Source organism: Podarcis gaigeae, assembly GCF_964106915.1.
Source record: "Podarcis gaigeae genome assembly, chromosome: 3".
NCBI lineage: Eukaryota > Metazoa > Chordata > Lepidosauria > Squamata > Lacertidae > Podarcis > Podarcis gaigeae.
This window is the reverse complement of record NC_139680.1, coordinates 29,698,292-29,722,093: the sequence shown is the minus strand read 5'-3', so window position 1 is coordinate 29,722,093 and position 23,802 is coordinate 29,698,292. Positions and strand designations below refer to the sequence as shown.

Genomic DNA, 23,802 nt, shown 5'->3' with positions numbered 1-23,802 from the left:
GAAGCAAAAACTTCAGTATGGTTTGTTATCAATAAGCAAACCATAGTTAAACCACTGGCCAGGGCTCAGGCAGTAAAACCATGGTTTAATAAATCATGGCTTAACCTTGTAAATGAAGCAGGTCAATGTGAAATTTTGGAGGCACCAGGAGAATATATAATTTTGACTTTGCTGGTTGCTGTTAAGTTACATACAATCTCACTGGTGGAATACCTTTCCTATATAGAAGATTTACAGTAGCAAATGGGAAATTATTCTGTTTCTTGTCAATTATTCTGTGCTTTCCACTTAATATTTATTTTAACACTTTCCCAGAGCTATTACTAATCGCATAGAGAAGATAATGAAGGAATTGGATGAGGAGGTAAAGTATTGTCTATTTTATATATTTTCCATTCTGTCTCTGAATGTTTTAGCCAATCTTTTTTGATAGGTGATGAGGGTATACCATTGGACAAATTAGTGAAATTGTGCTATAGAGGTGGCAGTTGCTACCCCAACAGTATTTAGTAGAATAAAAAGAGATAACATTTCTCGCACCCATATTCAATATTAATAAGCGGCTTAATATGTGATCAGTGATTGTATTACATTGCAGATAGTTTCCAGAGGAGATGAATAGAGTTTTGCTTTTTGTGTTCACCATATTTTACATCTTACACTTCCTCTAAGGAACTTAGTGCAGCTTACATGGGGTTTTCATGCCTTACCTTTGAGGTTACTTATACTGAAAGAAGAGTGTTTTGCCTAAGGCCTTTTACGGAGCTTCATGGCTGAGTGAGAGTTTGAATTCAGGTTTCCAACATATGAACCCAACAGCCTTGCCAATACAACACACAAATCCATTTTGGTGCTCCTCAGAGTCTGATACGCATTTGGGGGAGGTCTGAAATCACAACTCATTTAGAGTGGATGTGCATTCAACCAGTATAAATATTATCTCCAGTCTCTCAGGAGTATCAATTTATTCCTGGAGGATGTGTATTTCCACCAGCTTGCAGAAATCTATGCTTAATGTGTGGACATTGGGGAATGGGGGTAGTGAAGAAGTAATGTGACCCACAGTGTAGCTCTTAATTTCGGGTAATCAGTTATATCTAATTCATGTATAAAGGGGCCTATACCAAACCTTAATTTGTATCCATGAGACTAGGGAATTTTGTTGCTGGTTTCAATATGATATGAATTGCATTTTAAATTTGGGCCAGATATATAGACTTTGTACTAGAGTTTTGAAGCATGGAGTTGTAACAGTAGAGTTGGGCTTTCCCAGTCCCTTCCCCCCATTTTAGCTCACTGTGCCACCTGAAGAACTATCCATGAAATGGTATGGATGTAGAGGCTACTATGGGTAGTTCCCTTCTGATTGCCTGAGGGGCCTTTGGATCCACACTGTAGATCCCAAACTGCATGACTGTTTTGCCGTTTGGAAATTTTGTGGTTGTTAGTGAATTTGTGTGCCCACATCTGCTGAACATTATGTAGCATATTTACTGTAGCCAAATGAGAAACATTTTGAGTTGTTAGAGCATTAATTAGATTTGATAGGCTCTGTGTTGTAACTTCAGAAAAGTGCCTTCATCCTTCAGCCAATTTCTTAAAAGAGAAATATTCCATCTATTCTTACCAGGTAACCTCAAGAAAAAACCTAGAATCTGCCTTAAGACAGTTGGAAAGAGAGAGAGCTCTTCTCCAGCACAAGAATGCAGAATATCAGCGGAAAGCAGAACATGAGGCAGATAAAAAACGTAATCTAGAAAATGATGGTATGTGAACCAGAATCTTGAAGAGCCATTGCTGAACATGTTGAACAACATTGTGTTATTGGTGCTTGGAATTTGTAAAAGGCTTTTGTGTTTAACTTACTTACTGTCTTTATTACAGTTAACAGTTTAAAGGATCAACTTGAAGATTTGAAAAAGAGGAATCAGAACTCTCAAATATCCAATGAAAAAATCATTCAACTACAAAGACAGGTAAATTACATTTCTATTTGTAAATTAAGCCCAAAATCTGAGGGATTAAGTTAGAATTGTCATTTATTTTTTAAAAAATTGATGATGAAATGCTTTGCTTGCAGTAATACTATCTTGAACATACTTAAAAGCTGACCGTTTTTGGTTGGTGAGTTAACTCTGAAACTTCTTCATGGTTCAATAGCTGGACGAAGCCAATGCTTTGCTGCGCACGGAGTCTGACACAGCAGCCAGGCTGAGAAAAAACCAGACCGAAAGTACAAAGCAGATTCAGCAGCTGGAAGCTAATAACAGAGATTTGCAGGATAAGAACTGTGTGCTGGAGAATACTAAATTGAGACTTGAGAAGGACTTCCTCAATCTCCAGTCAGCTCTAGAATCTGAAAGAAGAGACCGAACACATGGCTCGGAGATTATCAGTGATCTACAGGGTATGAGAACTAGTGTGCTAGAAATATTCAGTGTTGCATAACTGCCCTTGTTTTAATTCGGGTTTCATTGACATGCTCAGTAAAATTACTATTGTCCCTCCATTTAATTGATCAAAAAGTGGTAACATTTTCTTGCTAATTATTCTGACACCATCAAAGCATCTGGAAGATAGATTTTCTTGTTTAAATCACAGTTCATAAAACCTTGCATTTTAATGCCACACATGGCTAACGTTCTTTTTCTTGTTGACCTCTTCCAACATTTTTTAGGCCGAGTATCTAGTTTGGAGGAAGAAGTAAAAAATGGAAAGACTATATTAACTAAAATGGAGACAGAGAAAAGACAATTACAAGACAGATTCACAGATCTGGAAAAGGTAAACAACTCAGATATTTGAATGTTGTTTATTGATTTAATGCAGCAAATATAGTACTTGTGGCATTCTGATCTTCATAATTCCTTTTATAGCAGCAGCAATAGTAATAATAGTAATAATTCATTATTTATAACCCGCCCATCTGGCTGGGTTTCCCCAGTGAGAGTTTGGCAGTGTTCTTCTGTGAATGTATCATGCCCTGTTTTCACCATATCCTGTTTAGTTTGTGACCTCTATGCTGGCTTTAAGTCTGAAGCAATTGCTAAGGACCATCTCTTGCAGCTTTTGTCTTCTAGTGGTAAAAGTTGATGATAACTTTAGGTTAGGGCAGCTGTGATATATATTATGCAAATAATTATTTGATGAAAGCTGAGAAATGGAGGGAATGGGGGATATGGAGTTTGGGATGTGTGAAGAGTGTTGAGATTGTCATGTTGCTTCTGTTCCAAGAATGTCAGCTAATCTTGCTAGCCAGTTAGCGATGCTGAAGAATCAGAAAGTTTTTATCTCAGAAGATGTTCCTCATGCTGCAACACTAGTTTCTATTGGTCTGTGATGGGGTGGGTGATGTACAGCACTTCTAATAAACATCCTGTTTCCAAATGAATGTGTGCCATAAGGTTAGTCTTTTATTGGGCGAAGACCAAGACAAAGTCAGAAATGTGAATCGAAGCTTATATTTTTATTGTAATGACTGAACAGGCATTCCAATCAGATTGCATATTTTTGGTTTATGGCACTAGTGGGATTATAGTCAAGCAATTACATTTTTGTGTGTTTACTTAACAGGAGAAGAGCAACATGGAGATAGATATGACGTACAAGCTTAAGGTCATGCAGCAGAACTTGGAGCAGGAAGAAAATGAACATAAGGCAACTAAAGCCCGACTAGCAGACAAAAATAATAGCTATAAGTCCATTGAGGAAGCCAAATCTGAAGCCATGAAAGGTAAGCATTTAATGTCACACACTCATAACTTCATTTATTTATTATATTCATATCACATCCTTTCTTCAAGGAAATCACAGCAGCATTTTCACCTCACAGTAATTCTGTACTTTGGCTTAGACTGCTTCATACTTGAGTGGAGATGGAACTGGATTTTCCCCGTATAAGTCCAATTCTCTAGCCACCATACACAATGGCTAATCAGAATTTAAAACTTTATTAGCACAAGTTAGTTGTGTTGGCATAGTATAAACTAAGACGGTTTAGCTTCAGAACTCCTATTTGGTAATGGGGGTTTGGTCAGAGGCAGGGACAACATGGGCACTGTGGCTGTCATATTTACAGTGGAATTTCAGGTTACGTACCGTCCTTCTTACGAACGCTTTGGGTAATGAGCTCTGCTAACCTGGAAGTAGGTGCTCCTGGTTGCAAACTTTGCCCCGGGATGCGAGCGGAAGTCACGCGCCTATGGCGCGGCAGCAGCGGGAGGCCCCATTAACGAAAGCGTGCCTCATGTTAACAACGGTTCCTGGTTAAGAATGGACCTCCGGAACGAATTAAGTTCTTAACAGAGGTACCACTGTACATATGTTCAGCAATCCATACGTCTTAGTGTGCAGTTCTGTGATCACATCCCTGAGAGTAGCCTCCATTGAACCCAATGGGTTGTATTCCGTGAAATCATTGTGTGAGTGGAACAACTAACGCCTGCACAATGGAACTTCCTCTCTGGATTCCTCCAACCCTCTGGGGCAGATAGGTAGGTGTGGGTGCAGAAGCGGGAGGGAAGTTCTGTGGCACAAGCAGAAGTAATTTGCTCATGCAGTGACTTGGTTGGATTCGACCCAATGGGACTGAACAGGCAATCACAGAATTTGCTGTTAAGGGTCTTACAAATTGCATAATGGTGCCTCTGAATGCGTCTGACATTTTATGTTTTGTCAACAACAACAACAAAAGGATGAGCAAGGGTGGCATTTAAAATGTTTTTGACAGAATTGAGGTCAGTCGTACCCAGATAATTTAGGTCATCTTACCACTTTTAAGACAGGCATTGAATAGCTTGGGAAAGAAAGAAAAAACTTTTTTGCATCTAAATTTTGCTAGAAATAAATCTCATGCTCTTAACAATACTAATGAATTTATTTGATGTTTTACTGGAATGTACAGAAGTTTCCAGAACTGTCTAGTCAAAGATAAAAGATAGATAAAACTGGTGGGCAGTCATGCATCAAAAAGTGTATCTCACTTTCACAAAAGTGAATATGGGTAGACAGTAAATGAACGTGTCTTTGAGTAGGAAGCAGAAATTTGACAGTAAATTGAAGCTGAGGAGATCTGCTTATGTAACTTAAATTTCTTGTTCAAGCTGGCTGGGTAGAACTGAAAAGTCTTTGACAAATAGGCTCTTCAGAGTTTTTTTTTTTTTGTCTAATTTAAGAGGATTTTTGTTATGCTGGTCCTTCACTGTCAGCTTTATTTTCAGTGTCAAACTGTATATTAACTTTCTTACATTAAATGGCGGTGATGCGTTTGTTTCTCTTTTGCTTCACAGAAATGGAAAAGAAGCTTTCGGAAGAAAGAGTTTTAAAATTAAAAGTGGAAAACTGCTTATTAGAAGTAGAGAAGCGGTGCTCCATGTTGGATTGTGACTTGAAGCAGTCGCAACAGAAAATAAATGAGTTGCTAAAGGAAAAGGATAGATTAAGTGAGAACGTAAGTATTAAAGAGGAAATTTGCAATATATTTAAGTGTTGTTCCTGGTTAGGTCTACATAAGGCTCCCCCACCCATCAGTGGTATTTTGTACCAAGTTTCTGTTTAGCTTCTTTACCTTAGTTCTTTATCACAAACAAGCGTGAGATGAGGTATAGTAACCAAATAGCTTGCTTAAACTCAAATAATTAACATGCATCGTTATATGCCCTCACTTTGGCTCTCCTGCCCAATGAAACATTGTGCCCTGAGAAGCCATTCCTGAGGATCAGGGAACTCCATGGAAAAGCTGGGGTAGGTGTTGTGCTGCATTGGGAGAAGACTAAAAATCAGGGATGCAGGAAGGCTTACACCTCAGTGTATGTTTAGAAGTGCCTTATCCAGTGCTTTTTTCTGGGGGGGGACACGGGTACACATACCCCAAAACATGAATCTTTATACTTTTGTTCATTTACTGTATTTTTCCTGATTTGAACTATAAAATGGTGATTTTCTTGAGTCAAAATGAGAGTACCCCTAAGCATTTTTTTTCGGGGGAAAAGCACTGGCCTTATCCAAACCAAGTACTGTACTGAATCTACATCTTAATCCCCTGTGTAGGTTACTTGAAATATATATGGGACATTTATTGCAGTTTCATTTGCCCTATGTAAAGATGTGTTGGTATAAACAGTGACACAAGTAAGAGTGTTCTTTGGAAGTCTCATTCACCTGTAGAATTTACTGCCGTGTGAGTGTGATTAAAATTGTAGTCTTACAGCCCCAATTGTATGCATGTTTAAACATCAGTAAGTACCACTGTGTCTAGTTGAGCTTATTTCTAGCTCTGTGTGCATAGGATAGCAGCCTTTTAATGATTTTTAATAATATAAGTTAGGGCTGTACAAGATGTTTTGAAAACTTTTAAGTGTGGTTGATTTTCTCAAAACTAATTTCCTTTGGTTGTGGAGAGAGTGTTAGAGGTGATACCTTCCTTCTCCGGACGTTATTACTCTGAAAAGGTTTTGAGCTATATATATTTTCTTTTTCTTCAATCTTTCGGTGTTCAATCAGTCTTAAAAAGTGATTTCCATGGTGGATGCAGAAATATCTGCTAGTGACACGTAATGAATGTTTACCTGCTCTTCAAAGTAGCTTTGGCAAGACAGACTTTGTCCCCATTTTACCTTCAAACACACACTTAAACAAAGTGAGCACAGTGGTATTGTTACTTTTATGAATATTTGTACATAAAACATACTTATGTATAAAGGAATCCATTTGTTTTGTAGGTTGAAAACCTGACACTAAAAATAGAACAAGAAACACAAAAGCGTTCTCTGACACAAAATGACTTGAAGATGCAAACACAGAATGTCAATGCACTGAAAATGTCGGAAAAACAACTAAAGCAGGAAAACAATCATCTGTTGGAAATAAAACTCAGCTTGGAGAAGCAAAACAACGAACTTAGAAAGTAAGCAAATTCTACAATTGGAATGTTTATTCTTACCACTATAGATAGATAGATAGATAGATAGATAGATAGATAGACAGACAGACAGACAGACAGACAGACAGACAGACAGACAGACATTTACTTCCCTTAATGTTATTTATAAGAGTATTTCTATACTAGTATATGAAATATCAGGGTGATTTAAATGCCATTAAAAAAAGAAGAAGAATTAAGCTGGTTCATAGGCCTGGTGGCTTAAAAATGAATTCAGGAGATGCCTGAACTGCAGAAGCAACGATGGCTGCCAACTTCTAGTTGAGACCAGTCAGACGTCTGAAACACGGGAGGCAACTAACAGTCATCCTCTTGATGATCTTAGTGATCTCTTCCATTGTAGTTGCTGAGGATTCACAACTTTCATGAACATGGCTAAACTGGAGAGTTTGGGGCCACACATAACATGATCAAATGCGTAACAAAGACTTGATTCTAAACTGACAAAGGTCTGGTAAAGAATTGAGGATACAATGAGGCAGGTAATCTTGTTGTTCTTCAGGTCACCCTGAAAGATTAAGAAGTACCAGAACATGCATTAGTATTCAGATTTTCCCCATTTCATTTATTCTCCATTTTGAATGTACATGCAGCAGCTTAGTTGCTGCAGAAACCACTTCAGTATGGAGATCTTACCTTGTCAAAGCAGTTGTCAGCAGTGGCCACACTGCTGTGGGTGCATATGAATGGGGCATAATCTCCCTGATATATTGTTTATGAAATAGAGCAAGGTCCTTGTGGGAGAGTATTTATAATAATAAAACTCAACTCCCACTCCAGTGGTACTTCTAAACCTGCTGCGCTGCACCATTCAGTCTTGCATACAGTCATACCTTGGGTTAAAGATGCTTCAGGTTAAATCTTTTCAGGTTGCGTCCTGCAGCAACCAGGAAGTAACGGAACGGGTTACTTCCGGGTTTCGCTGCTTGCGCATGCGCAGACGCTCAAAATGATGTCACATACATGCACAGAATGGCGAATCACGACCTTCTCACGTGCAGATGCGGGTTGTGTTCTGCTCAGGTTGCGAACGGGGCTCCGGAACGGATCCCATTCGCATCCAGAGGTACCACTTTATCTCTCCCGTTTAATTTAATCACCTGGTTACTGTGGGGTAAAGGTGTAGTACAAAGCCACTTCAGATACAGATATTTAATAAAGGTATTTAAGTTTATTACAATATCATTAAAGGCACAGGCTTATCAGATTACTTTAAAATAGTACTGTATCTTTAAATGAGTACATGTTCTATTAACTTGTTATTGTTACTTTAAATACTAAGAACTTATATTCTGCTGATCTGCCAACAAGAGGATGGCCACAAGCAAATAAGGCACTGAATCCTTCCTTCTCTTGTGACAATGGCAGGGCCTTCCAAGAGGCAGAAATGCATCTCGCTTGTGTTTGAGAGTTGTACTCCCAATGTACAGCTCAGAACTTGCTAGCCTTCAGTGTACAAGAATTCTAATAAGCTAATTCTGTACATAGTCTTCCATTAAAATCTTCCTGTTAACAGTTTTAGGAAGTTATGTTGGGGGAGTAAATATATGGACACCTTGCCTTAAACATTTTGTCCATTCTAAAGGAAAATTAATTTATTTTTAATTATAAATTTTCTAATGTTCTGGAAAAGATGAAAGGCTTCAGAAAGAAATGATGGTAGGCCTGATTACCATAGTGACAGGTGAGCTGCTGTGAACTCTTCACTTTTTCATAGTGAGCTCATTCTTGAGAGAAGGATATTTGCTACAGGGTTTGTGCTCTAGTCCCTCCTGCTTCTCCCTGCCAGCTTCTTCCTGCTTCTAGGTATTTTTATTAGCGAGTGAGATAATTGTAGAAAAGTGCTGCTAGGCAAATTTAGGATGGCCTCCAACCTGAGGTGGAGTGTGCACTAGTGCCAGGGAATTTTGATGCCCTTTGGAGCAATTTTGGATACACTGTATCCAAGGTACACACAAGCTTTCTACTGGCTTGTATTATATATACAGTGGTACCTCAGATTAAGAACTTAACTTGTTCTGGAGGTCTGTTCTTAACCTGAAACTGTTCTTAACCTGAAGAAAACTAAATCAACTTTCAGTAGACAAGACAGAAAGCTTCTCACATCAGATACGTTGCAGTGCACATTACAGAATGATCATTAAAGCTGAATTCAAATAAACAGGATTTCTTAACAGTTCTCTTCTGCCCTGCTGTCATTATGGACTACAAGGAAAGGCGAACAGTCTGGCAGTAGAAAATCCAATTTAATCATGTGTGCGAGCACCGTTAATCAGAAGAACCATATTATTTTAAAAATAAGTACATGTTATTCTAACAGGGAACGACAAGATGCGGATGCACAGATGAAAGAGCTTCAGGATCAACTAGAAGCAGAACAATATTTTTCGGTATGTACTGCATTGCAATTGTTATTATTCCATTCATTAAGTGTAGCATAGGCATTTTTCTAGGGGTTTGTAGCCATCTCACTGAGGTGTAAATATCACATTTCCCCAATGGAAATTAGTAGGTTTGCAATCATGAGGGTAGTTTTCTTATTACTTAACATGGTTTGCATTTTAAATATGCTTCATAGTAGCATATTAACACTATGTAATTTCTGTGGAATCAAAGTAAATTGCCTTATCTTTGTACCCTGAGTGAACTGCAGAGATAGCACATTGTGAGCTGCTACCTTAGAGGGACAAGGCAATTATGAGAGAGGGATATGACCTACAATATTTGTTGGTTACATTTAGAGCTCTAGTTTGAGTAGGGCTTTTTCGTAGCCCTCACTCCTGATAATGCCAGCAACTGATTAGTTTCTGTTCATTGTGAACACTTGCTCCTGTTCTTGCAAGATTCCACATCTTGAATACTGTAGATGTTAAGGCAAAATGAACCTTCTAACGGGACTTTTTCCGTTCAGGTGACTGAACCCATCCCACAGTATTTACATCAGTTTCCCTTTTTAAAATTTCAGACTCTCTATAAAACGCAAGTTCGGGAATTAAAAGAAGAGTGTGAGGAGAAGGCCAAACTTGGTAAAGATATACAACAAAAAATGCAAGAGTTGCAAGATGAAAGGTGATAATTTGGCTGTTTGATTCTTGGCCATGCGCGATAGAATACCACTATTTGAAATTCAGAAATGATAGAAATAATTTCTTCAACCACAATAATAGTTTATCATTTCTTTGTAGAGACTCTTTGGCCGCACAACTGGAGATAACATTAACAAAAGCTGACTCAGAACAGTTGGCTCGCTCCATCGCCGAAGAGCAATACTCTGATTTAGAGAAGGAGAAGATCATGAAAGAGTTGGAGATTAAAGAGATGATGGCAAGGCACAAGCAAGAACTTGCTGAGAAAGATGCCACAATAGGATCAGTAAGTAGTTTGATGTTTCCGCAAGAGTTCTTGATTTTGGACACAAACTCATTCAGCATGATGATTTAGTCCCTGCAAACCAAAGCCATATTGAGTTGATGCAGAAAACATCAGTAAGTAACTTGGAAATTTCTTGGGCAATATGTGTTCCACAATAAAGATAACAAATGTTTACTGCTCAGAGAAAATGTTTCTCAGAATAAGATTTTCCACCTGGGTGGAAAAGTGCAGTTACCACAGTTCATTTCAGCTTCCTGAGAAGTAAATCTATTCAGACAGTACCCACTAATTACACAGAGTATAATTTTGTCATGTTGCAATCATGGATACTTCAGTACTGAATAATTTGAAGGTGTAATTTGACTAGTCAGTAGCTGGGGTCCTTGATTTCTCTCTCCTAAGGAGTATTGGTTGCTGCTATAAAAGATAGTAAAATGAGCTCCAATAAGCAGTCCTGAACCTTGTTACATAAGATCCAGTTTGCTTGTAACGCTAAAGCAAAACATGACTTAGGGCAAACGTGCAGTTGATTTGTTCTTCCTCTGGCCCTGTGGCTGTGCTTGGCAATCAGCTGAACAGTTTGTGCCTGCAAAACAGTTGCTCCCTTTTGGCTGAGCCAGATTTTTACTTGCACCACAACTGACCATATTAGCTTTGCCAAAGCAGCCTTGCAGGCCGTATGGTTCCCCACCCCTGGTTTAGCATGCCGTCCAAACCCAGGCATGTGGCTCTTCCCGCTGTAAGCCCATAGAACAAACATTGATTACAGCTTGTGGTTAATGAAGAGTGTGAAAAGGATAAGCTCAGGTTTGGACAAAACACCAAGTCCATCTCAGCAGCAAGATGAGAGGGAGAGCAAATTTTCCCTTTCAGAAGCCCATGTGTTTGTACAATGTTTTGGCTTACATTACATAAAAACTGAACGAAACAACTCACATTGGTTTTCAGTTCTTCTGTAGCCCAATACATAATTGTAGCTACATTGTATAGGAATTAAAGATTTAAAGATTCTTCTGGTCTAATACTCTTCCTCTTCTGGCTCATGAATGGTGACCAGTATTCAACTACTGCAAATTGTGTTCATCTGTGAACCCAACCTATTATTTGTCTTGCTTTTGAACCTTGCCTTGATTGTTTTTAAACTTTCTGCAGCTTTTTGGCCTTTTCTTCCTGTAGTGTAAAGCTCCCTTTACTAGATTTTTTCACTATTGTATTCTTAAACATATTTGTCTCCTTCTACGCAACTTCCTTCATGTGCTCTTCTAGTAGCTACAAACTCCTAATCCCAGCAGTATCAACTCATAATTGAACAGGTTTCTGGTTTATTTTTCAAGCCAAAGAGTAACAAATTTCTACTTCATTTTAGCTTGAAGAGGCTAATAGGACGCTCACAAGTGATGTCGCAAATCTTGCAAATGAAAAAGAAGAACTTAACAACAAGCTCAAAGAAGTCCTAGAACGTGAGTGTTGTGGGGTTGTTGTTTTTTTATAAGTAACTTATTTTATATCAGAGTCTATTATTTTTTCACCTTGCAAATATTAGTGAGTCTGTTTTCATCTGCAGGAATGTCCCAAATGAACGCAGAGGAAAATGATATAGGGGTGCTTAAGAGTCAATATGAGAAACAGCTAGCTTATGAACGAACAATGAAAACACAGGTAAAGTATGAAACTGTGGGAGGAGGAGTTTTATTATCACTGTACATTATATATGAGAGAAAATACTACAGGAAAAGCAAATAAAATAAGCCCTGTAAATGTTTATAGCACTAGACTCTAATATAATATCATTTCTCTGATCCCTTCCTTGTTCAAACTATTCAAAACTTTATTGGTGAACTATAGTTTATTTGGCTTTGTGGATCAAAACTTAGGACAAGCATTTTTAAAATCTTTGAACCTTTTGGTAATGACAGCTTCCAAGCTCAGTGTAGAATGTATTATATTTTCATCAAGTAGAAAACTCAAAGTGCTGTAATTGTGGGTTGCAGAAACATCTGATTCTGTAATCCTAAGGTAACTGTTTATTCTTCTTGTGCATCTCCCTCCACCAGGCTGTAAATAAGTTAGCTGAAGTGATGAACCGTAAGAATCCTATCCAGCGAGGAGCAGACACTGATGTTAGAAGAAAAGAAAAGGAGAACAGGAAACTGCACATGGAGCTGAAGTCTGAACGTGAAAATTTATCCCAGATGATGATCAAATATCAGAAGGAGATCAATGAGATGCAAGCGGTAAGTACCTGTACACAGATGTATCTGGCAACAATAAATTGCTTAATGGATTAATAAATTGCTGAAAGAGAATTTGATCTGAAAGAATGTTTCAAAAGTTGACAGACCTTGTAGAGTTTGTAAATATTTCCAATCGTTGAATCTACCTTTGTATTCCTAAAACCTTTGCAGCAGTCCTACTGCCCTTAGTCTCTTGTTCCTCTTCTCTTTGCATGAGCTTTTGTAGCCCAAATGTGCTATTTCATAAGGTTACATATTCTCCTCCTGCCATCATCCAGGGGGATTAAAATTAAAAGAATGCTCTTCCAATAAGCATGCCAAGAAAATCCTGTAAGCCAGATTATATAAGGTGGGAAATATTTAATAATAAGATGAGGTTTGATTTGTGCTCTTTGAATCTTTTATAGCAAATAGCGGAAGAGAGCCAGATACGAATAGAATTGCAGATGGCTCTGGACAGCAAAGATAGTGACATTGAACAGCTTCGCTCACAGCTGCAGTCAATACGCATTGACAGTACCAGTATGCCATGTGGCTCAGGGGAAGCAGATGCTGATGGTAAGATTCATTCTTCATTAGCACACTTATCTTTTGTCACAAAAATCCAGTGTTTAAACTGATTCCTTTCCATAGTTTCCAAAAGTTGCTAGCAATGTAATTTTCTCACCTACCTTCTTGCCACTAACATTTTGACCTTTTAGCACCTTCTGAAATGTGAAGAATATAGTTATTATTACCCCCCTAAAGCTATTCCGTTCCATTATAACTGAAGAAGTAAATGTTTTTAAAGCTCTTTTGTCATTAACTTTTTGTGCACTTTATCCCTATCATGCTGGGTTCTCAGTTCATATTACTCAATCCCACACTATGGAGTCAATGTCTTTTACCTACGAACGCTCTTCTACCTCTGTCAGTATTGCCACTAAGCCTTCCAGTTCTCGTGTGTTTATCAACTCTGATTCTGACTCAGAGGAGGAATCGGCGTCTTCTGTAGAAGTCCCTTCAGAACCTGACAGCCCAGGTGACATTCCTACAAACCATTTAGTGATGGAATGCTGCTGCTCCTCTGAACTTTCATTACTAACATTGCAAGCAGTTGAAATCAAATATAGTTGTGCTGCATGAAGAATGAAGTTGCTAAGTGAAGAATAAAGTGGCCCTTTTAATCTAAAGTAGCCACTGATTGTATTCCTAATTAAGTATACTCTAGAGGCATATGCATGCAGTATGCATCTTTCCCCTTAGCAACAGCCCCTTCCACCTTTCTCCAAGTTGCTGCTAAGAAAATTAGGGCTTGCTGTGGCGATCACACAGGGCCCCCAGACGTTTAATGGTCTATTGACCCTGTGCCACCACTGCGGTTAGCTTTCTTCGCTGCCACCACCCCGCTGCTCACAGGGACACACGGAGTCCAGACAGTTGTGAACATAAATAATCAAGTTTATTTTTAAATGCAGGAACAAGCGTATGGTTACAGTTTATTTTTCAGTTGTCAGTTTCCTAATCTTAGTTCCTAACAACTTCAAAGTGAATTATTCCCAACTATCTATCTGACTCAACCTAACAATTCCTCTCACCCTCTCACAATACAACTCTGCCAACCCACACCTAAGCCTCCCTCTTCCTTCTCCAACACCCAAGCCTCAACTCTCAACTCCCAAACCTCAACTGACTTTCAAAACCTCTCACTCTTTTACTCCCCCCTTGCATTCTCACTGGCCAATCACATCACACCCATTTTAACCCTTTCCTTGACCCATCCTAGGAGGCAAAAGCCACACTTGCAAACTTAAGTTGATTCATTGACAGGAATTGTTAGTTAAAAGTGGAAGTTGAGTGACATTCTTTTCATTTGTGGATTTTGTTTCTCAAATGGCACTTTTGGAAATTGTGGCTTCTGTTTATCAAATTGCACATATATTCCTCCCTTCAGTAAGCTAAAAAAAAGAAGATGCTTACATTGAGAAATTGACTGTTATCAATTATATTTAATTATTATATATTAAAAGACAAATGATGAATCAATCCTGAATTAATCACTCTAGTGAAAGTGCACTGGAATTTTTTTTTAATTTAGGAAGAAAAATGATATGGAAGATCTTAAAAGGGTGTGTGCTTCGAGATCATCTACAATGCCAAATCTAGGTATCTTAAGTTACACATTCAAAGGGGCTCATCAGCCAGTGAAATAACTAGGTGACTTAGGCCCATTTCAGAAATCAGTGCCCCAACCTTTGGCTTGCTGTTGCTCTAAATTCACGTACTGACTGTGCAGGTATGTGAGCATACATTCACAGTCTCACTGCCAACTCTCTACACAAAAGACACTAAGCTGAGTACTTGCTGCTGCTTTGGCACTGCTTCTCTCACTCAGTTTTGGTAGCCTGCTTTCTTCTATGATATGTTAGGCAAGGGCTTCCTAGCTCCCATGTAATGGTACAATAAATCAGAAAGGTAATCAACTAGAGGTGATGGAACAATACATTCTCTAACATTATGAGAGCAAAGTAATAGATACCTTTGGGTTGGTCCATCCTCTTGTCACAACTGCCTTACACGTTGAACATCTGAAAACTCTGATCTGAAACATGACATTTAGAGACTAGGTTTTGTTTTTTTGTAAAACTTTCCTTAGGCAGATATCTTCTATGGGAAGAGCAGGGACTACTGGTAACACAAAGCTGAGAAAGCTGTACTAAATATATTTAAATGGCACTCAGGTGTGTGGACTGGAAGAATTCAGAAGTATTCAGATCCCACAGATTACAGTGTTTAAGAATAATTAACTGACTTTTGCTGAAACAATGAAAAGCTATTAGGATAAGAAGTTTATAGAGGGGGAAATGGCATTTGTTCTTGTCATTGTATCATTTTCTTATTAGGGAAATAGGGACATACAATGTAGCATACACCTTCCCTCCATTCCTTTCTCCTAAAATCTAAAAGAGGTGAAGTTGGTTGAATCATTGGTGGCTCGGTGCTGCTAATATATTTTCAGTGGTAGTAGGAAAGACAATAGAGAAACTGCTGCAGTGCTGTGTTCAATTAATCAGGGTGTGTTTGTTTGTTTGTGTGTGCGCACACATGCATGTGCACAGAGTGTATCAGGATATTGACAGTGGAAGCACATTAGATTTTATAGGAAGGGGAACTGAAAATGAGGGGGAACCTTCTATATTTTTCAAAGGACTTTCCACCAAAAGTTAAACAAAGCATGTCTCAGTGTAAAGACTACAATACAAAACATATTTTGTTAATCTTTGTTTTCCCTATGCATCAGTATACTTCAAACTTTTGTTCTTGCTAGAAGTTTTGCAAACATTCGCATTCTATTTTGTGAAATCTAGTGGGTTGGATACTGACTTGCCTCCCTCATCTCTTTTGCCTAAGCCATGTGATTTGGCTACCTCCACCTTCAAGCCACTCTGCCTCCCTTTCAGGTCATTTCTTCTTCCACAGTCTTCTTCATCTGCTGTCTCCCTAACAAGCACATTGCAACATACATTACAATATAAATAAAAGAATGCATTACATAATACTCATGAAAAAACAGTCTAAAGCAACAGAATTTCTTTACACAAGGGAAGCTGTTTAAAGCAGTACAGAGGGTCCAAATTCTGCACCGAGAGCAGGAACCCTTGAGTACATTGTACAATTTCTGTGTTTAATACTCTGGAGGTTTAGAAATAGGAGAATTTGCTGTGTGTGCTTTGTTAATGTTTTCCAAAAGGAATCAGAATGGATGGCACAGACATTTCCTTAAATAGTAATAAATGCTTTAGATATGTTTCTGCTGTGGAACATAAAACATTTACTAATAGGAATGTGTGGTGACACAATTTTATGACTAGAGCTTTGCTCGTGTTTGCTTCTAAATTTCAGCTGTTTTGAAATATGGTATTTGCTTGCAGATGACACAGCTTTCAAGAAAACATTTTTCTTAACTTGACATGACTTTAAAAAGTAGCACAATACCTATTCAATATTAATTGTTTTGATGTTTGCTCACTTTAATACTTTTCAGAGTCACGGCTAGAGGGCTGGCTATCATTGCCTGCCCGAAACAATACAAAAAAATATGGATGGGTTAGAAAGGTAAGAAATGCATGCAATTCTTAGAGCTATTGCTTGGGACGTGATATGCAGTTATTTTAATGCTCTGTTCAGCACGTGAAAATAGAGCGCTACAGTTTTTGATACATTGCTGCTTTTCTAGAGATTGATTATGAGCCTGTCTGGGATGCAAGAGCACTTTCTTTTGAGGATTTTGAAGGCTTTTCTACCAACAGGAAGAGAAAGCTGAGTGGGATAGGAATCACACACACAGTGGAAGATGGGTTATTGGCTGCTTATCATCCCATATCTCCTCCTTAGTGGATAGTTTTCTTTTAAGTGTTAGAAGTAGGAGCAGCAGGGAAAATGGGAATTTGCCAGATCCAGGTGGAAGACATTCCCAGAGTGAGCTTACACCTCCTACTGGAAGGAATGTGCAGGATCCCCTCAAGTCTTTAGCCTCTTCACCAGGGAGAGGAGTCATCCCTCTTTCAGTCTGCTCAGTTGAGTCTGTGTGTTCCCTCCCCAGTGTCTCCCCACCCCCAGTCTCAGTGGGGACTTTTTGTTTGGGGGCCTTGGTGACTGCTAGAGCTCCAGGCACATCCTACAAAGAGCCTTATAAATGCAATCACCTTTTAATCTTGAGCACATCCATTGCTGTGGCTTGTCCAGCTTCCTTTGATGGTGGGGTGTGTGTGTGCAAGAAGCACCCAGTGGGACCTGCCTGCATTACTCCCCACCCTTCCCGTTGCTTTCTTGTAGCCCATGTGAGGGCTTGAGCATGCAGCCCCAGCTTCATTGGTGTGGGTAGACCCCCATGCCTCTTCAGACAGCCTTTGGGCTTTGGTGCACAACTGTGGCTGCCCCTCTCTTTTTTGTTGGGCCTGTGAGGAGAGGCTGACTTAATAGTGTCCTGTCCTCTGTCTGTGCCTCCATGCCATGGTGGTTGCTCTGTGGACATCTGTCTGACTCTAGTTCCTCCATGGCTGACTGGTTCCCTATGGCTGTGGTTGCATCTGCTGAGGTGAGTACCTCTTCATCTAGCCTCCCCCCCCCCCCCGATTGCTTCCTTTCCCATCTTCAGACATCACCTGTCGCTTTGGGGTGGGGGAGGGGTAGTTCTGTATTTTCTTCTGTCAGTTTAGTTTTATGTTCTTTACGTTTCAGTTGCCCATGTTCTTCCTGTGAGTTGAGTGGCCCAATATTTGATTTGGTCTCGAGGAGTTATCCCACTCCTGGTGTTGTAGCAATAAAACTGCAAGCACATTTGCAGAGCTAAGCAGGGTGCGGTATGGTTTCAAATTGGATGGGGGACTACCTCTTGAGATCCCTGCATTGCAGGGGGTTGGACTGGATGGCCTTCTGTGTCGTCGTCCCCGGAAAAGAGACAAAAGGCTTGAGAGGACCCTGCCAGATCCCTCCAGTAGGAGGTGTCACCCCACTCTAGAATGTCTTCCACCTGGATCCTCAAACAGAAATTCACAATAAGACAAATTTCCACTGGGGTATGTACTATATACTAGGCATACACTAGTATATAGTAGAGGCCACTACAGATTTGGGTGTGGGTTGAGAGAGGAAGGGTTGTATATGCACATTTTGGCTATCCATCAGCATGAAATCCAATTACAATCTTAAAGCTAATGAACGACTTGACTCAGACTAGACGCTTTAGTACATTGGGATTTTGTTTCTGTAACTTAGTTGAGCTTTTATCATGCTTGCTGCATCATATCTTAAAGAGTTTCTTCTTTTGCTTATTTAGTTTTGATGATGTTTTGTCCATTGTTTTTGATGTGACTATTGCAATATAAATCGTAACAATGCATTTAAAGGGTTAGATGACTTTGGGCAAGTAGCTTTCGTTATCAAACTTTTTAAGTAATTTGTTTTGTGATGTGGTTTAATCCTATGAAAGTATTGTCATGGGAAAAATATGGCATGTGTATATCAAAGTAAAAATTTGTTGCCCAACCTGTGTGTTTACTTACATATTTTTTTTATTTAAAAAACAGTATATAATTGTGAGCAGCAAGAAAATACTATTCTATCACAATGAACAAGAGAAAGAACAATCAAATCCTTACATGGTGTTGGACATAGAGTAAGTATTGTTTTGTGACACTATTTTTTTGCTTCTATTTTACAGGATCTTTCCTATGGGTTATTGCATAGCTTTTGCTGTGTTTTTAAAATTCTTTCCTCCCTGATTTTTTGTAATGTTTTATACCTATGGGCCTAATTAGACCCCAAGGGTCCCAGTTTGGCCCATGAGATAATTTCTCCCAAAGATTGCCCCTTAAAGTGCCCTCCTAGTTGTTCATTGACAAGGAAGGCTTCCTGTAGCTGCTGGTCAAGTGATTGGCAATAGAGCAGGCCTACAAGGGTTGGCTGGTTTACAGAGGTCCTTGGCTGCATGGTAGAGTTCCCCATGGCACAACTGACCCCTGCCCAAAGCAGGGCTTGGTCACTGCCTATCAGCTGATGGGCAGAAACTTCAAGCCCTGCCTGATTTGCTTTTTGCTTTGTATTGCAATTTGAATAACTACAAAGGAAAAATGGGCCACCTGACATCATTTTACTGTCAGGTGATAGAAAGGTGGGCCAGGCCAGACTTTTTAATAATTATAATGAAGAAATAATTAATAAAATTCTGTCCTCATGCCATCTAATCACAGAGGTTTATTATGTAAATTTGTAATGGTCAAGACTTAACTGATCCTTTGTTCTAATTAAAGAGGGCACACATACAGTATGACATCCATTTCTTCTTATTTTGACTTGATTGCTGTTTGTTTAAAGAATACATAGGCAATGAGTTTAAATATTACTTGGAGTAATATTTGTTTGCCAGTTTAAAAAAATGTACTGATTGTAGCATTTGTACTACTAAGTCTTTAAAATACTGTATTATTAACATAGGTGCATCTTAATTTTAAATTATTATTTCATGTCCAAACTGAACTCTACTGCAGGGAGAGCTTCCATAGACTTTCATAGATTAGTATTGTTTACATTACTGTTTCCTATCTCACTTACATTTCCGTTGACTTTCTGCATGTGTGCTTCTACAGCAAATTATTCCATGTTCGGCCTGTCACACAAACAGATGTATACAGAGCAGATGCCAAAGATATTCCTAGGATATTCCAGGTATGCCTTTTAAAAATTATGAACAACAAAGGGGGGAGAGGGTAGTAGAAGATATCATGCATTCTTAAATAGTCTGAATACACCTGACATGGTATGGTTTCACTTGAAATATATTCTGAAGTGTAACCAAATAAAGGGACTGGGAGTTGCTATTTTTCTTCAACTGTGGAGTTGGATGGCAGAAAAGTTAAGTCTTGTATTACTAAATGGGTGGAGATCAGAGTGCCCCACAAGAGGCTCCTTTCTGTAATTAATGTCATTCCCGTTTATGTATCTCTGGGCTGGTTCAGGTGAGCTCCCAAGTTGGAAAGGGGAGTATGTCTACCTCAACAGGATGCTTTCATGGAAGAGAGGGTCAGGGAGGTGATTTTCACCCAGTCGTCCTTGTTCCCTGCCCTCCTTGAAATGCTGCTCTGGAGGGTTAGGGACCTTCCAGAACACAGCATGCCTCCCTCCAGTGAGAGCTTCTGCTGGATCTCAGTCCCTTCTTCTTGTAGAGGCAGCCCTCCTGTTTGCGGAAGGAACACTCTGCATCCAGCCCATCACATCCACCATGTGGATAATAGACGGGATTGTGTTGCCCATCTGACATCATTTCACTTTCTTTTTCATTGTTTTTTGCTGTCTTTGTTTGTGCTGCAGTGCAACCAATTTTTTCCCCTTTGTAAAAGATGGCTCATGTGTACCAAGTATTACTGATACAGTTCTTTCCATTTTTTATTCCAGATCCTGTATGATAATGAAGGGGAAAGCAAAAAGGAGCAAGAATTTCCTGTGGATTCTGCAGGGGAGAAGTCAAACTATATTTGCCACAAAGGCCATGAATTTATACCAACACTCTATCATTTCCCAACAAATTGTGAGGCATGTATGAAGCCATTATGGCACATGTTCAAGCCTCCTGCTGCTTTGGAATGCCGCCGCTGCCACATTAAATGTCATAAGGATCACATGGATAAAAAGGAAGAGATTATTGCACCTTGCAAAGGTACCTAGCAAGACTATAGTATAAAATGGATTGGTCTGTTAGAAAAGTCAGATGCAACTCTTCTGTCTTGTGAAATGCTAACAAGGTTGCTTATAAAAGTGAGTTTAGTCAGCTTTATGCATTTGGGATGTGTGGATGGTTTGTGACCTGGTTCACATAGAACTCTAAGCTATCGTCTGTTTAACAAATCACAGCTGAGCATACAAACCATGGCTTGTTTCTTCAAAGTTCAGTTTGTTTTCTAGTTGTTCTTGTCTCATGTCTTTTGCAGCTTAGTGAGCAACCAGGGTGAGAAGACCAAAAAAACATGGTTTAAAGAAGAGTGCTAGGTTTTCACCTAACACTGAAACCATAGTTAAAACAAATCAAGGTTTGTAAATGAACAACAAACCATGAGCTCAGGTTATGATTTGTTGATACTAAACAAATCATAGTAAGTGGCTAGGGAGGGTTCAGAAGATCAAAGGAATCATGGTTATTCTTATTAAATTATCTTACTAAACTGGCTTAGCATTGTGTATAAACCAAGTTTCTCTGTAATTTTGAACTGTTTTGTCTTTCACAACTCAAAGCCTTTTGCTTCTGAAATATAATTGAGAGAAAAGGATGTGTTGTGATGTTCTGAATACATGGATAAATGCTAACATGACTTCTGTGCCCCTTGGCTTTAAAACTTTGTCTTCAAGGAATCAAACAAGGTGCCCTATGTGTTTAGACTTGTTCTAGATGGAAATTTAGCTCTGTCCGCTCATTTGACCACTGCTCAACAAAGCTTTTCATCTTTTTAGAGTTAAGCCAAAGTTGAGTCTCCTGATTTCAGCAGGGGAGTTGAGGATCTTAAGTACATATGTATGTATTCTGATTTTGCTGATTTTAATGTGTTTCAGTAAATTATGATATTTCAACTGCAAAGAATCTACTACTGTTAGCCAGTTCCACAGTGGAACAGAAGAAATGGGTGAGCCGCCTAGGGAAAAAGATTCCCAAAAAGGCTCCAGCACCAGATCCGTTTGCACGATCATCACCAAGAACTTCCATGAAAATACAGCCAAACCAATCATTAAGACGGCCAATTAAAGCAATCCAGCTCTCCCCTCCGAGCGAAAAGAAAGATTTTCCTACCAGGTAAAAAGTGGCATGTGGGAAATTGTTAATATCCTTGGTTTTCCCTTTTTGCTTTTTAGAGTACTACACTGGACACTACATAAGACAATTTTAGTTTTTTCTTTGACGGTCTCTAAAGCACGACATCCTGGCAGCATTTTATTACTTCGCCCACAATTTATTTAGCTTCTTGTGAAGTATGGGAAATAAATTGATGTAAACAATAACAGGCACTTCCTTAACATTTAAATGATTTTGTATTGGTTTACACTGCTATTTTATCTTTTATTCCATATTTCATTACAGCATTGATTTGCAGAAAAATAAAAAGTCATTTAATGATAAATAAATATTGTTTTGTTAGAATGGCATGAAATGCAGTGTTTGTGCATTTCATGCTCAGCCTTGTTTGTCAGCTGTGCCCTATATAAAATGTACAAGAGCTGCTGTAATCCAGTCTAGATAAAGTTAGCTACAATCCGTGGAGCTCATAAATCCATTGTGTGTGTGTTTTAAGTCTGGCTTTCTTGATCAGGGCCCATAGTTTTTACTTAAAGCCCAGGTTTTAAGGTGAATATTGTTCACGCAATTGTTACATTGTGTCAGAATACTACTAATCCACTCTTAGGAGGGGAAAGCACCACATGACATACTCCAGGATGTGTGTGCAATTCTTGAGATCAAAGCTATGCTTTGTTAGTTGCATATTCTTTATTGATGAGACAGGGCTAAGAAAGCACACAGGAATGGTGTATATGGATTCTAGACTGCAGCCAATATGTCACCATTACTGCATCAGGAGAAAGTTGCACTAATTGCCATATTAAGAATTGTTTTTAGTGGACTGTGGCTCATAAACCTTAAAACCTCATTTTACAGATTAATTGATGTGGCATGTAGAGACTGGGATTGGTCATTTGATGATATTGATTTTGATATTGATTTTAATATTGATGATGCTGGGAACGATAACGATCTTGATGATAGCGATGATGATGATAACGATGTGTTTGTTCTGAAGAGGTAAATGGGTGACTATCTGTAGGAGAATGGATTGGCTTTCTTAAAACAAAGCATGCTGTTTGGATTTCTCTCAGCAGTCAAAGTGTGCCAGCTTAAAAACTCCCAAAAGCAATTTTACGACAAATGCAAAAAATATTCAACGATGCATGCATCTAACTTCTGAAGTATTTTGAAAATGTAATTCTCAAAACCCACATGGCCATCTGTGTTGTAAGATGCTCTTCAACTGTGTATTACTAACTTTCTGCAAAAAAAGTTTTTTTTATTTAAAAAAATGTATGCTTAAGTTTTTTATATGTTGCTCCAGGCTCAAATGTGGGCAGCAACATATATATGTTTTGAAGTGTGGTGCAGCTTTTATTTTAGCTGATGACTTGCATACGTATTGCATTCTTTGGTAGTGCCGTGAGAACTTGATATGCTTTTTTTGCATCGGTGTGCCATTTTTATTTTTATAACAGCTCATTCGTGATAGAAGGGACCAAACCTCGGTACAAGAAGCTAGCATAGAGCAAGCATAGAGCAAGCCCCAGCGTGAGTTAAGGTAGCGTAAAGTGCTGGCCAAGCTGCCCCAAGCCTTGCAGAGGGAAAACAAGCCTTTAAAATACTGTTTGGGTTGCATCACCCTTTTTGCTGGCCAAACCTATGCTGGCTTCTGAGATCATGTGACCAAGCTGGAGAGTTTTATGATCTAGCCAAAGTACCCCCTCTCTGGTCCTGCTGCTATATGCCCGTGGGACAACCCCGCCCCCCCCAATTTCAGGGTTTACACCTGTTTTCCGGTCAACCAGACTTGGCTTAGCTGGCTGGGTCCCAGCTGAGCCAAGAAGAGAGACATATGCTAACTTATTTCTGACCAAGACGCATATGAAGAAGTTAAGCTGGCATACCTTGGCTTCATCCAGAACCTCCTGGCTCAGTTGGATACCCACACT

The 23,802-nt window shown here is 39.1% G+C and overlaps 1 protein-coding gene across 15 annotated transcripts in view; it reads left to right on the top strand.

Annotated features, from left to right (window-relative positions):
• The window catches only part of ROCK2 (Rho associated coiled-coil containing protein kinase 2), a 78,038-nt gene that overhangs the window by 51,216 nt on the left and 3,020 nt on the right, over positions 1–23,802 (top strand). For 8 of the 15 annotated variants that reach the window (XM_083729832.1, XM_083729837.1, XM_083729830.1 and 5 more), the window contains 22 exons: positions 316–364; positions 1,631–1,766; positions 1,885–1,976; positions 2,161–2,407; positions 2,678–2,784; positions 3,574–3,733; positions 5,289–5,449; positions 6,720–6,904; positions 9,261–9,330; positions 9,906–10,009; positions 10,126–10,312; positions 11,679–11,772; positions 11,877–11,971; positions 12,367–12,546; positions 12,954–13,104; positions 13,391–13,567; positions 16,571–16,641; positions 18,615–18,703; positions 19,674–19,752; positions 20,479–20,740; positions 21,628–21,865; positions 22,724–22,867. In XM_083729832.1, the coding sequence (XP_083585958.1) occupies positions 316–364; positions 1,631–1,766; positions 1,885–1,976; positions 2,161–2,407; positions 2,678–2,784; positions 3,574–3,733; positions 5,289–5,449; positions 6,720–6,904; positions 9,261–9,330; positions 9,906–10,009; positions 10,126–10,312; positions 11,679–11,772; positions 11,877–11,971; positions 12,367–12,546; positions 12,954–13,104; positions 13,391–13,567; positions 16,571–16,641; positions 18,615–18,703; positions 19,674–19,752; positions 20,479–20,740; positions 21,628–21,865; positions 22,724–22,867 (3,078 nt within the window). Of the gene's footprint in view, positions 1–315; positions 365–1,630; positions 1,767–1,884; positions 1,977–2,160; positions 2,408–2,677; positions 2,785–3,573; positions 3,734–5,288; positions 5,450–6,719; positions 6,905–9,260; positions 9,331–9,905; positions 10,010–10,125; positions 10,313–11,678; positions 11,773–11,876; positions 11,972–12,366; positions 12,547–12,953; positions 13,105–13,390; positions 13,568–16,570; positions 16,642–18,614; positions 18,704–19,673; positions 19,753–20,478; positions 20,741–21,627; positions 21,866–22,723; positions 22,868–23,328; positions 23,412–23,802 lie in introns of all 15 variants that reach the window. The other 7 variants (XM_083729842.1, XM_083729843.1, XM_083729833.1 and 4 more) reach the window with 5 other exon arrangements.